General features: G+C 42.8%; 2 protein-coding genes across 3 annotated transcripts in view; both read right to left on the bottom strand.

The window, feature by feature from the left end:
- samd12 (sterile alpha motif domain containing 12) overlaps positions 1-14,991 on the bottom strand; it is a 125,058-nt gene that overhangs the window by 68,446 nt on the left and 41,621 nt on the right. For both annotated transcript variants that reach the window (XM_074613366.1, XM_074613365.1), the window contains exon 4: positions 2,415-2,555. In XM_074613366.1, the coding sequence (XP_074469467.1) occupies positions 2,415-2,555 (141 nt within the window). The remainder of the gene's footprint in view (positions 1-2,414; positions 2,556-14,991) is intronic.
- angpt1 (angiopoietin 1) overlaps positions 3,556-14,991 on the bottom strand; it is a 142,128-nt gene continuing 130,692 nt past the window's right edge. Inside the window, exon 10 of the transcript XR_012590612.1 lies at positions 3,556-3,575. The gene's annotated coding sequence lies outside the window, so the exon portion shown is untranslated. The remainder of the gene's footprint in view (positions 3,576-14,991) is intronic.

Consider the following 14,991-nt stretch of genomic DNA (forward strand, 5'->3'; position numbering starts at 1 on the left):
CCATATCATCAACGGAGAGGAGAGGAGAGGAGAGGAGAGGAGAGGAGAGGCAGAGAGCAGGAGGAGGAAAAGGATGGGAGGCTTAGAGTAGCCCTTAGCAAAGAGTCATCACTCAGCTAAACTCTCCCTTGCCCTCTCTCTTTCTCTTTCTATTTTCCACTTGCTAGGGTACCACACAGCGACCGGGGATAGAAGCTGCTTTATTACACTCCAAATGTTTTCCAAGAATATCGCAGAGTGACAGAGATCCCTAGAATTTGTTTCTCAGCCCCCGTGGCAAAAGCCCTGCTTGAGAGTCTGTGGGCAGACAGGTGCTGATGGAGGCAGTGGCGGCGGTGATGGAGGAGGGCGGCTGCTAGAATTGCTGAGGAAGAGACGAGGGAAGCTGAGAATCACGGGGTGAGACGGAGGAAGCGAGGAGAGGGTGGAAAACAACAGCGTCGGGCGGCTGTTGTTATGAAACATGCTACCGAGGATGCATCGTGCAATGCGAGAAGTGTGTTGTGTAGACAGCAAATAAATGAGGTTAAGGTGAGAAACTGCAGGGTGCCACATGGCGCATACTGGAAATATGATAAAGGGAGGGTGATGGTGGTCTCTTGTGTAACAGACAACAAATGTGTTATAATGAAAGGCAAATTCTGTAAATTATATACAGCAAAGGGAATAGAAGAAAGCTGAATGTTGCTGGAGCTCCTTTACATGTGTGTGAATAAAAAGAAAAATGTTCAATTTGCAATAATTACGGTTTGGATGTATATTTATTGACAGTGGTAGAAAGTAACAATGTAACCTAAAGTAAGTAACTACATTTACTCAAGTACTGCACTTTAAAACAGTTTAAGGAACTTGAATATTTCCATTTTATGCTACATTATACTTCTACTCTACTCAGGACCGCCGACAGTGGGGGAGCACGGGGTCAGTTGTCCCGGACGAGAACAGATGAAGATCAATTTGATAAATGCCACACACAATTCTGACACTAACAGTCATAAACAGAGCAACTGCGGGTACAAGAGGAGTGATGAGCTACCTGGCGTCAAGAAATGTAACAGCCACCTCATTACAACAATATGTTCTGAAAGGACACATTACAAACCCTTGCAGTGGACAGGGCTCCAGACTAACCTTTTAACTTTAGTTGCACTTGTGCGCCTACGTTTTTCATTTAGGTGCACTCAAAATTCTTCATCGCGCCTTTTGGTGCCGCTATAATACATTTTAAGCATTCCCACAGGCCTACACTAGGGATGCTACCATAAATTTAGTAGTCGATACCAATACCAGAGAAATTCTACGATTCTCGATACCAATTCGATAAAAAACTTGTACTTCAACGTGCACTCCTTCATTTCCTTTTGCATACTGTGTTTTTTTTAGGAAGTGATACAGGTCATAATTCCCTCTCTATCTATTTTATATTAGTGTGAAAACATCTCCTTCAAACAACTGGATTTATTCAAGTTTCTCGCCAAAAACTACATTTTAACAAGAGTAGGTTTGAACACATCATGATAATGTTAGAGTTTACCTTTGCCCAATACAAATTTTTACTGAATGGAGCCTGAACACATCATAATGTAATGGCACCTCCATTGAAAACATGGTGAGTTTAACAGTTTACCTTCGGTACCGTCAGGTATCCACACGATTACATATTACGCTGGTATAAGAGTAGTGTGATGTAATGTTTGCGTAGCGAGTATATGGTAGAGCGACAGATAGAAGCGCTCAGAGAAGAGAAGAAATTAGCGGTTAAGTTGTCTCCTGTTATTAAAATGTACAGTGTCACACACACTCACAGAAATAAACAAAACATTCATTCTGGACGCGCCAAAATTAAAAAAATTATTAATTCACAATTATTTTTAGTAAAAGCCATACTTTTATTCGGCACTTTTCTAAAAGCTCTGTGGATGTATAATATATATATTTTTAATTATTCATCTACATAAAAATGTTATCAATAAGACCTTTAGACTTCAACATGGAGAAGCCAGCACATATGAAGACTGGTCTGTGATCACTTTACACCAAAAGATACCAAAGGAGAAAATCTGTGCTTGACTCTCGGAGTTGCATAATCATTTCTGATTCATCACGTCCTGCCTGCTTTAAAACATGCAGTGATTGCCATGACTACAGATGGCATAGCACATAAACGCTGCACAGTAAATGATTCTGAATATTTATCAGAATGTGAGAAGTCCATGTCCTTGTGAATAATCTTTACCCGGGAGAGATGCAGATACAGTATGTGCTCTAAAAACCTGGCGGTGTTTTGAAGCTTCTGTGAGCAAATTAGTATGCTGGATGACACAAACAATATTATGGTGAAATGTGTACAGTGTGTTTTATATATTCTGTGATGGACTGAGGGGAGAAAAAAATGGGTGCTGAAAAAGTCTAACCTTGTGTGAGAAGTTGAAGGGTCCTGACTTCCTCCCGGACGCGGAGCTGCAGGACCTGCTGCAGGATGTGCTGCCTCTGGGCTTCCTGCATGATACCCATCCTCTCCAGCTTTCTGTCCGTCAATCTCATCAGAGCCCGCCCTAAGCAGAAAAAACAAACAAACAAGACTGAAGGTTAAGGGACAGGAGGAGCACGAAGCCAGCAGGAATTCAATATGCACAGCTGGAGACACTCTAAAAGGGTACAGATAAAGCATTTATGTAACAGAGTTAGGAAACACACACTAACAAATATGATCGGAAGATTAGAGTCAGGCTTTTTACAGCCGATGTCATGGTTACGTCACGGTATTAGCTGGAGGCAAAACAAAGGAATAACTGGAGGCAAACCCGAAGCACTTAACGCTCTGCCTGAAAAGGGGTGTATTGTATGTTGATAAAAGAGCTTTTCAAGATTGCGACATGTTTCTGACAGAAAAAATAGTCGTTTTTAAGAACCTTTGCCAAATACATGAATGTCAATTAGCCTTAAAGGGATAGTTGGAGTGTTTTGAAGTGGGGTTGTATGAGGTACTTATCCATAGTCAGTGTATTACCTACAGTAGATGAAGGTCAGCACGCCTCCAGTTTGGAGAAGCAGACAGGAGTTACCGCACGGAAGCAAAGCAATGTATTGCTGTGTATGTTTCCAACGGGGGAACTGAAGCCGTTATCTATGCTCTCGCCAAAGCAACCAGACTCCATTGAAAAAACAGTAATTTACCTCGGTGGTTGCTGGTCTACCACTGTCTCGATTGGTTAGTTTGTTTGTGTTATTGTGTGACTTAGAGGCAGTGGTAGACCAGCAACCCCCGTGTTCTGCGAGGTAAAATTACAGTGTTTTTTCAAAAGAGTCTGGTGGCTTTGGCGAGAACATAGATGGATACAACAGCTTCAGTTCCCCCGTGGGAAAGAGCTTTCTGACGGCAAGGTAAAGCGTTGAAAATACTCTAAATATAGCGTACACATAAACTGATATTGATTTTTTTAGGTGGCTAAAACATGTTTTGCTGCTGCCCCCGTCCACAGCAGTACATTGCTTTGCTCCCTCTCTGGTCCTCCTGCCTGCTTCTCCAAGCTCCAAGATAAGTACTTCATACAACCCCACTTCAAAACACTAAACTATCCCTTTTAGCCCAACTCAATGTGAAGCACATTCTTCTAAAACGCAGCGCGGGTTTCACATAAATATCAGTACTGTATGTCCCTTGAGCGAGAATCCCTCACTGCTCTTTCCTTAATTGCAAATCCTCGTATAAAATCCATAATTTAATCATCCAATCAGTGTCGATGAGGGGGATTTGGGCTGCTGGTAAAACGCGAGTCGAGTATTGCGTAATTATTAACGCTTGTTACGAGTGCCTTTGTACCATGTGGGATGGTAAGCAGCAGATAGGATGATAATTCAGGGTAATTACTAGTCGTTAGGTTTGGACCCCGACAGCTCCCTTTGCTCCTTTGCCCTGATGACTCTCCGGGCAAGAAACTGGCTCTGATTGGTTGACAGCCGAGGGGAAAGATCAGTCCTCCTCCAAGCTCATGCGAGTTAGTCTGTCACATTCCTCTCCCTCGTTTTCTCTCTCCTCTTCCCATCCCTATTTATGGTCTGATCATCAAAGTTAATGACATACCGTTTTAAATTGGCCTTTTTGCTTTTATTCTGTGCCCCCTTTTTTATAAAAAAAACAACAGAGAGAAAAGGCAGACTTTATAATTTCACGTCTCTTGACTTGTTTGGACGATCCATTGTAGATCGTTAGGGCATGGCGAGCCCCCACGCTGCCACTTTGCTACCACAGCACAGAAGGGAGTAGTTGGGAAAGCTAAGCACCCTTAAGTGTTAGCGGTACAACGTTGACTGTGTTAGGCCAATTTTCTCCTGCCTTAACAAAAGCAGCTCTTCGCCCGGCGCTACGGTCAGATGGGGGTAAAATGTCAAACACAGTTAAGATGCTTCAACTTAAAATGGCGCTGAAAGTACCCATTAAATAAACACAGGGGAGCAGAGTAGAGTCATAAAGGCTCAGAAGTGAGAGGAGCATATTAAACGGGGAGATGGGAAGAAAAAGATTAGTGAGGTGGAAAGAGGGCTGATGAATCGAAGGCGGGGCGGAGAGTTGAGGGGGGTGGGGGGGGGAGGCAGACGTGCAAATTGACAGAAGAAAACCGACGTGCACATGCTGTTATGGGTCTATAAATATTGACCAACCATCACTTGGCACCTCATTCTGTAACCAAAGATAGATCGGCATGGCAACAGAGGTTCACTTTTTCTCTGCTTCAGTAATGTCTATCTTAAATAACAGCAGATACAAGAGATGCATCACAGCTCTCTGACCAGGAGATCAACAGATGGTTCACTAATGCTAATCTTTGTATTATAGAAAAAAAATAGTATTAATGCCTCGCAGTTTTATGCCTCCAGTCAAGGTGCAGTTTACATTCATGCCTGTCCACAATATCATCATTATGATCAAATGTCATGAGACATCTCTTTGAAATTGTCATAATTAGCATATAAATTCTTGAGTTATGGCCAAAAACGTGTTTTGTGAGGTCATAGTGACCTTGACCTTTGACCACCAAATTCCTCTTTAAAGGAGTTAATCCAAAGAGTATAGAAGCAAAGAGACGAAACTCCGGGGTCTTTTTGACAACAGCTGATGCCGCCATTTTGGACTGAAAACGCTTATTAAATTTAAAATATTTTATTGTTCAACAAAGGCAATTTCGGTAAAATATGACAATAGGCAATAGAACGGAAATCATTTTTGTTTTTTTACTTTTGTACATCACTTTTTAGGCGGACGTTATACTGGCGTCCGGTAGTCGCTTTCGGTCGAAAATGGCGGGGCCGCAGCTTTGATGGTGGGCGCTGATGTTACAATGGAACAAACTATTGACTTTCACTTCTAGAATAGAAGAAGCTCATCGACAACTGCCGGTTCTCGACGGTCGGTGCCAACGCAGCGCTCCTTCCAGTCGGCGAGGCAGCATCAGCAGGGTGGAACAGCTTCTGTAAGGAGTCAAAGCTTTCACTCTCTTGCCCTGCAGTTCTGAGCCATTGGCTTCGACAACCCCACCAAGCCTCAGCTGGGAATTTTTCAAACCACAATTAATACACTGAGCAGCGTAGCGTGGCCATGAAGAGGAGGAGGAGGAGGAGGAGGAGGAGGAGGAGGAGGAGGAGGAGGAGGAGAAGGAGGAGAGGACCGAGGAGGAAGTTGGTCAAGAGGAAATAAATGAGGTAAGAGATACTTGAAGAAAAGTTGTAAGTGATAGGAAAATAGTGACTCAGCTGTCAAAGGCATAAACAATGACAAAACGGCAACAACTGGGCCGTGTGGTGGTACAGACTTAATACGGTGTCAGCTTGCTGCATGGTTATTTCTACGAGATCACAGTAATATGATAGAGCCTGGTCTTTGGCAGATCAACACAAAAAGAAGACATGGCAGAAAATCATTAACTCTTGACCCAAAAAATACATTTCACACACTCACACTGTTGTCCAAACCTCACCTAACAGCAGGGAAGTTAAGGCAGACCTCTACTCTGAACACAGGTTTAATCACCTCACTGTGCACTTGACTTTTCTTTTAACTCCATCCTTACTCTGTGGTTCTGTCACTACATCTTCATTTTTGACAGAGTAGATATTGATTGGATTCACATTTTTCTCTCCTATTTGACACCTGACAGAACCTGAAAGTGAAGTCTTCTCTCCCACTATTTCCAATGCTATGCACGTTTTGAGCAAATCGTTCAAATTTGGGGCAAAATAAAATGTTTTCAAGCAAGATTACATCATTTTCAGGGGGAGCCTCTGACTGCAGTCCACCAATATAAATATTTGGGACCCATCCTGGACCCAACTGATTGTACTCATAAAAAGGCAAAACAACAAGTTTCTATTGAAAGTGATTTATTGGGTCATTTCTAACATTTGCTATGATCTGTTGGTTTAGTATAACCTGACCCTGTCAGATAGATTGTTTAACAGAACCATCTGAGAAGCCGTTATTGGAATCTGTTTGGAAAAGGGCAGGCACTTTCAAAAAATACTTGGCAGGTGATTGGACGAACCATCTGTCAATCAAACTAACGAGGGCGAAGGGCTAACTAAGTGTCGTTCTTTGCTCTTCTTTCAATGAAGAAATACTCTCCGGCTCTGATATAACTGATGCTATTGCAGCATCTACGCTAATCTCTTCAGGAGCCGCCATTGTTGTTTAGAACAGTCGCCTCTCCGTGTCTCACCGTGCCTCATCGTAAGTGTCCACAGGATTCGTCGTTTCCACATTCCCATGCAGATCAGGGGCATAAAAACTTTTAAACGAACTGTTGTCGATCTAAAATGAAGACAGATTCAGCAGCTGCATGTCTTATTTCTTGCCTAAAATGGTTTCAGAAACACATTTAGGTGAACTATTTTCGTAATATAAAGAGAAAAGAAATCCAGCTGCCGTACAAAGTTAGGTTTAATACTCCCATTCTGAAAAACAAGAACCTGAACTTGTGTCACAAAGTCACAGGTGTCAGTTTAAATGATCTTTGCCACTGCGGAAAGCTCAGGTCTTCTTACTGGGCTCAGAATCATTTTAATTTCAGAGTTTAATTTGCTTCCATCAGGACAGAGGTTTACCAGATGTGGCACAGACAGATATTTGAGGTCCATCTTATTCCACCTTTCTTAAACAAGATGTGATTTGGCCTGTTACCAGCTGTGAATGCAACAGGGTGTCCCAACCCTTTAGTGTTTATTATTGACTGCACTCCAACTTGCCCCATGGGGACATTAAAGCTTTACTCTAATCTACTGTACTCTGTTTATTAATTGAGCACCAGTAACTCCGATACATTATGGTAGTTCATTGCTGCTAAAATTACATTTTTGCTTTTTTAAATGAATGAATTCATAGCTTCCGATCAATGTATACCCTGTAGTGTTTTTAATGAGGCACTATGGTGATAAAGAGGCAGCCTCTCTTTATGGACATGGATCGAGGGCCCCATCTGGACTCAAACTAGGGATATTGTATTTATGTCCAACCCTGAAAACCATGTTCTTTTTTATTTTTATAAATTTTAGAGGCTTTCTGGTGGAGTGGTGGCATTGTGTAGCTCCGAGTGGCAGAATGAGCATGTTTTTCTACAATAGAAGAAGTGGGAGCAGGTACAGTAATGTCAAGGTGTATTAGGAGAATGTGTTTCCATGAGCCTGTATTACTCTTGAATCAGAAATGTGGATAAAAACAAGTGGATGGAAAACCACCATCAGTGAGCAACATCCGGGTCTGAGAAGTGAAGCAAAACTGAAGTGCCTTAAACCTGCTTTCTTTCTAATAGCCAGCAGGGGGCGACTCCTCTGGTTGCAAAAAGAAGTCTGATTGTATAGAAGTCTATGAGAAAATGAGCCTACTTCTCACTTGATTTATTACCTCAGTAAACATTGTAAACATGAGTTTATGGTCTCAATCGCTAGTTTCAAGTCTTCTACAACACAGCATGATGTTCATTTAGTAAATTATGGTCCCATTTAGAGTCAAATAGACCATAAAGCAGGGGATGCTTTAGGGCGGGGCTACCTTGTGATTGACAGGTCGCTACCACGGCGTTGTCTGGTCTGGGTGTTTTCATCTTAGAACTTTAACTCTTTCACAGTGTGTTTTAAGTTCATGAAAGTTATTTATAACCTTTTTAGGTCGCCTAATATGTCTTATTCAGTGTTCGGTTGTACTTAGCTCCACCCTCTTATGTCACTTCTGGTTGCAAAAAAACAAGATGCCGACGACCAAAAATGAAGATGGCAAATACCAAACTCAAGGCTTTAAAACGACAGTACACAAACAATGGGTGATGTCACTGTGACTTCTGCTTCTTATATACAGTCTATGGTCTATCTGCTTTCTGCATATACCAATACTGTACCTAGCCCCACCCTTCTTCCTTTTCTCAAACCTTCCCAGCCTCCCTCTTCCTCACTGTCACCTATCCACATAGCATCTTGATACCATACTTTTCTGCTCCCCCTGGAATGAGGTAAATAATTCCTTCCCATCTTTCTATAAGAGGGTTAGTGGATCCAAACTCCCAGGAAGCTGCTGCTGCCTTCACTGAACACTAAAAATGTCTTTCCTCCGCCTCTGATTCACATCCAAGAATCCGTATTTTTCTAGACATTAAGACCTATATTGTACCTGTAAAAAATTTATGATCAGTTATATTGTTATCAAAGTATTTTCTTTACACCCAAGCCAAATATGGGCACACGTGTATACACACATGCTGTACAGGAACACACTGATGTGAGTAGCCTATACGCACACAAACACATTGTCCCTGGGAGTTAGATTAATGAGTGGTGGGTGAGCAGCAGCAGTGTTGGGCTGAAGCAGATTAATCTACAGCTATAACCTGGCACAGTCAACCACGGCTTTGATGAATGGGAGCTTAAAGTACATCTGTACAAACACACACACACACTCACACACACACACACACACACACACACACACACACACACACATATACAGACCCATCAGATATAAAAGCGTGTGCAAACTGGAGAATCTTTGTCAGCTGGTCACGTCCACACAAACAGACACTGATCCCGCACTTAATTTTACACATGGGGCTAAAACGCCACGCTAATTGTGGCTGTGTGTGGGGCGTCCACAAGAGGGAAAAGGCGTACAAAGGCAGCAAATTAACCATAATAAATAGAATAGGAGTAGAACGGACATTGACCTGTTTTCTGTGGTCATTTGACTAGTAATAAAAGAAAATGGCAATTGTTGTTCGTAGTTATGGTGACAACTTGGGCTGTCAAACGATTAAAAGATTTAATGTCAATTAATCACATGACTGTCCATAATTAATTGCGATTAATCACAAATGAATTGCACATTTTCATCTGTTCAAAATGAACCTTAAAAGGGAGATTTTAATACTTAATACTTATCAGCATGGGAGTTGGCAAATATGCCTGCTTTATGCAAATGTATGTATATATTTGTTATTGGAAATCAATTAACATCACAAAACAATGACAAATATTGTCCAGAAACCCTCACAGGTACTGCATTTAGCATAAAACAATATGCTCAAATCATAACATGGCAAACTGCAGCCCAACAGGCAACAACAGCTGTCAGTGTGTCAGTGTGCTGACTTGACTATGACTTGACCCAAACTGCATGTGATTATCATAAAGTGGGCATGTCTGTAAAGGGGAGACTCGTGGGTACCCATAGAACCCATTTACATTCACATATCTTCAGGTCAGAGGTCAAGGGACCCCTTTGAAAATGGACATGCCAGTTTTTCCTTGCCAAAATTTAGCAGAAGTGTGGAGCGTTATTTAACCTCCTTCACAACAGGCTAGTATGACATGGTTAGTACCAATGGATTCCTTAGGTCCTTGTGGTTTCATATGATACCAGTAATCTTCACTCTGGCTTTAAAACAGAGCCCACTACAACCTAAAAATCACAAGTTGCATTAATGTGTTGAAAAATCCCTTTGGCTTTTTATCGAGGGAGCCCAGGACGATGCTAACTTCCTGGTTGGCCTAAAAATACATCATCCCTGGAGCACTGTATGGCAACGATACACATAAAAATAGCCGCCGCTCTGACCATCCTGCAATATTGATTTGAATGGGAATGTCTATTCTACTCCTATTCTATTTCTATGAAATTAACCCTCCTCTCCCTCTAACACTCTGCAGCTCTGACATGTTTTGGCAGCTGTGCTTGAAGCCGGTGATACGGGCGTAAGAATGTATTCAGTGACTACTTCTCCTCAGGTAAATCTTCCACGCCAGTCACACTTCTTTGTCGAATCTCCCGCGCAGCTGTGTGCCCATATGCGGGTCCTCTGGGGGATGAATGTCACTGGAGTTGCAATCTGGCGAACTGCACTCCAAACCTGCACTACACTCTGTCAAGCACAGAATAACAAGTGACGGGAGTGTTGAGCGCTGGCTGGTGAGTGTACTTCTTGCTGCCATATGCTATAGCATCCCCCTCCCCTCAAGAATAAAAAGTGGGATAACAGCTTTGGATCCAACACGCTGACGACGACAAAACATAGACTATAGCTGCGGCGGCGCTGGGCAGATTCTTCGCTGGGATTCGCTGTGATATCACAGAGCAGCTTGCAGTCCGTAAAGTAAATGGTGACTGATTGTTTCACTCACAGAGTTGCTTGTAGCCCTGCAGCCAAAAAGCTACTGCAGCCGTTGAGCACCTGTGATCCGATGCTAATGCTATTCCTGACTGTGGGAGAGGAGGCCAGTTATGATTCTAGAGAGAGAAGGGTTCAGTATAAGTAATGAAACTAGTCCAGCCAGCCAGCCAGAGAGGGAGAGAGACACACAAACACACACCCACACACAGATAACAAGCCGCCTCGGTCCTCCACTTGTCACAGCAGCGGTGGCCTCATGCTGATCTCACCACTACTGATCTATTTCAGTTTGCCGATCATTATACCGCACCTCTGTTGGTTAGCCACAGCGTACAACCTGTAGACAGCTCACTGGGACTCCGTAACGTGCTGTGGAGTCGGTATAGATAACTGAAATCACTGTAAGGTTGACTGTGGAGCTAACTAGCTGTCCTGAGTTACACAGACCACCCTGAATGTCCGTGGTCATTAAGGAAGGACTGCTGGCTGTGATTTTCAGAGCGCCAACATCCTGTCATGTGTGAAGGAAAGAATTAATTCACGTTACCCGTCTACACTTGTGTTCACTGTCGGCTGACACATAACATGGCACTCACCAAGTGAAATAAGAGGTACGGCTGGGAGATGATTCCTCTTTTATCAACTTTCAGCAGAATTATAATTGGGATTCTATTATCGTTAAAAACTCTGATGGAAACACTTTTTCTTTGTATCACGCTTACAGAAACGCACGCTGCCAAGTGGTCAACGTTGTGAAACGATTGGTTAGGTTTAGGCAACAAAACTACTTGGCTAAGGTTAGAAAAAAGATCATGGTTTGTGTTAAAATAATAACATAACAACGTCACTTAACATCGTAACTTAACAACGTAACTTAATGTAACGCAGCAACGTAACGCAACAACGTAACGCAACAACGTAACGCAACAACGTAACGCAACAACGTAACTACTGTAAATATATATCCGACCTTAGCGGACTTTCTTAGTTAATGTTACGTAACAAGCGCAGAGTTAACGTTTAGTCCTGTGTCCTGTGTTTGTTTGACCCATCCACCACCACTCCCACCCGCCCTTAGTGGACTTTCTTGTTTCTTATACCCATTATTATACCACATAACTCACAATAACAGATGCTCAGTATACTACGTCACTTGCTCTGCGTGTTGCTTGTTGTACTATGTCAGTTGCTCTGCTCAAAAACTTCGGTATTCAACGCATCCGTGGTTTGCAGAAACGTACAATGCCAAAATATTTCCAGGGCCGGGCACTGCCTGGTCTTCGCCTGTCTTAGCTGGTGAGCTAACTGCTGAATCATACTGGCTAGTGGGACGTACTCAGCACAGTGTGAGAAGATTACTGTGATTGAGACTGTAATCACGCATAGCGGTGATGAGATAGGTTGTCTTTGACCAAATCTCTCATTTTCTTGCTGTGGTCATTACAACAGGTTCAATGGGGTCATGCGCTGTAATGACTCGAATATCAGGAGTCCATTTTTCCCTTTTTTGGCAGGTCGTCTTTCTTTATGCGATTACTGTATAATGAGCCTAACTACACTTTGTTTATGTAACTGCTCTACTGCTCGTCATCCACAGTCTCCGAAGATTCATTTCCAATCCCTCCATATGGAAAAGCAAGGACGACATTTTCAAAACATGCAATTGGCAGAGCAGTAATTAATTTTATATTACACATTGCTATATAATCACCTTGCCAATGGCATCATTAACCACGATTCCTTCTGTCTGCGGATCAAATCGTCCCCCAAACAGCTCATCAGCAGCGAGCTGTTCAAATTTCCCTTTTGGAAATTACACAAAACAATTGCCACCAGTGGAGCCGTTTTGTGGCTCTTAGAGTTGATGTGCAGCCATGTTAGTCTCTCTGACTCGTTTACTATCACGCCCGTTCCTCTATTACACAGCAGCGCTTTTATGACAGCAGTCTGTGGCGCCCGCAGAATTCATTGTCTCATCCCTCAAGTGCTGTTTAAGCCCCGAGTTGCTGGGTGTCCTCGTCCTGGTTTTTAAAACAGCGTTTGTCACCTTTCATCCTTTTCTTGCGGCTCATCAAATATACATTTTATACCCAGCGTGAGACCTTCCAGTGGACGGGGAGATCACGGACGGCCGAGTTACACAGGCTGCTGTTACTTTCAAAGTGGAGGGATGATGGATCCGCCAACCGGAGGGGGTTGAAGACAGACCTTTAGAAGAGCTGAAGTGGTACAGTGTGAGCTGCTGGATACGGGCCACCCTTCATTAAACCACTAATATTACTGGCTATTAATTATTCACAGTAAGGCCTTATGACACCATACATCAAGGGCTGTTTTGAGGCTGTTCCTGTGTGAGGAAAAACAGTCTAACGGATGGATGTAGAAGTGGTATTCCCAATTCACACTGCACTGCTGTCTCTGATTTTATCAAAGCTAAAGAATTTCCACATTTTGTTTTGTGTCTCTTTCAGTCTGGATGTCTTGCTCCTACTGTGTGTAGGAGAGGTGGGGGGCCTTTTATACCTTTGTGTCCAGGGACCAGTTGTCTCAGTGACGGACTCAGGCTGTCTGAGGGGCAGGGGGTGGAAAAAAAAGGGCACCAGCGTGCAGAAGGTTTGCTTAGCATGTAAGGAAGCCTTTATGGCACTGCATAATGTTTTCTCCTCTGGAAAGGCACCCTAGAGGGCACTTTATCATGTTTTCTCCACTGGAAGGGCACTCTACAGGGCATTGCATCCTGTTTTCTCTACTGGAAGGGCACCCTAGAGGGCACTTTATCATGTTTTCGCTACTGGAAGAGCGCCCTTGAGGGCACTGCAACCTTTTTTTTTTCTCCACTGAAAACACTTTATCATGTTTTATCTACCATGGGGCAACTAAGAGAGCACTTTATCATGTTTTCTCTACTGGAAGCGCACCATAGAGGGCACTTTGTCATGTTTTATCTACCATAGGGGCATCCAAGAGGGCACTTTTGTTGCGTTACACATAATCCACATAATCTATCCATGGCTGTGGGCTATTTTGAGTTGCAAATGGCACCTATTGATTGATATTATTTCATATTAGAATATTCAAAGTTGTTAATTGGGCAATCATTCATTACACTGGGTAATGAATAAACACAGTAATTATTAATAATGTGCAGTTTGTTTTTGCCAAGAACCCGGGCTCTAAATGTGAGCTCCAACACATTTTTCCTAATTTACAAATGTAAGTCGAAGGTTTCTAAACCCGCCCCTGCAGCCAGCCCCTACAGCTGCATCTAATTCAGTCCTTGTATGCCTTCAGAGAGGCTCTGAATTTCCACAATGTGATGTAATGGACTTCTCTGACAGAAAATATAACTTAATAGTGACTCGCCCTTTTTCCCCCCCGTCTTCCACCCTCTTGCTTTTGATTACCTATGTCATCACACCTTTTGCGCTGATTACATCCAGGGTATCGGAAACTGTGTGTTTAACTAATTCTTCATGCCAAGCTACACTCCCACCAAAAGAGTTTCGTCCTTGTAATTACAACGGATTAGGGACTAATATCTAATTACGCCTTAATATGCTTTAATGCATTTTTAATGACAGCTCTGGTGTTAAAGTCAAATTCGCCGCCGTCACTGTTGGGGGAGGGGGGGAGGAGGGGGTGGGAGGTGAAGATTGAGGGAGGGAAAGGGTTTCTTGGCAGTACAGGCTGGAGGGAGGATGGGAAACATTGATTTCTTTGGCTGAGGTTACAGGAGCCTAGCAGGGAGGCAGCCGCTGCATACTGAAGTCATTCCACGTTAAAAATGTTGCACCAGCCCTGATTTTACGCAGTGAAATGCATTTCCCTCGCCGCTGTTTTATGTCAAAAGGAGGGGAGGACGCAAATGCCTGTTTGAATTATGATCTGGAATTGAGACTGTTTATTGATTTTGGTACTTTATGAAGGGATGACTACTTAGTTTGCCAAGAAGAGTGAGATTTGAGTCCCGCTGGCAGCTGAAAAAAGGATTGAGTGTTTTGTGGATGGATTGGATAGAGAATACAGTAAAGGCACGCTATGGTCTGGAGAATTCTGCAAACCCCCAAAAAAAATCAGGCCAATCCATGCAGACACACATACCAACGCATTCTCAATTTTCAAGGGTTACAGCTATTGTATGACAAGCACACCGAACAAATAGATATGCTCAGATGCACGGCTGCATGCCCTTATGAAATGTATTCACTCTCACTGTTTGTTTGTCTACGCATGATTGTGTTCCACATCAATACTCCATTCATCATTTGTTTCCACCCTTGTTTATTCTAATAGGGTGTAGGGAACAGGAAAAAACCCAAAACATATCTGCATAATATTTCAAAGA

This window comes from Sebastes fasciatus, chromosome 17 (genome assembly GCF_043250625.1).
Source record: "Sebastes fasciatus isolate fSebFas1 chromosome 17, fSebFas1.pri, whole genome shotgun sequence".
Classification (NCBI taxonomy): domain Eukaryota; kingdom Metazoa; phylum Chordata; class Actinopteri; order Perciformes; family Sebastidae; genus Sebastes; species Sebastes fasciatus.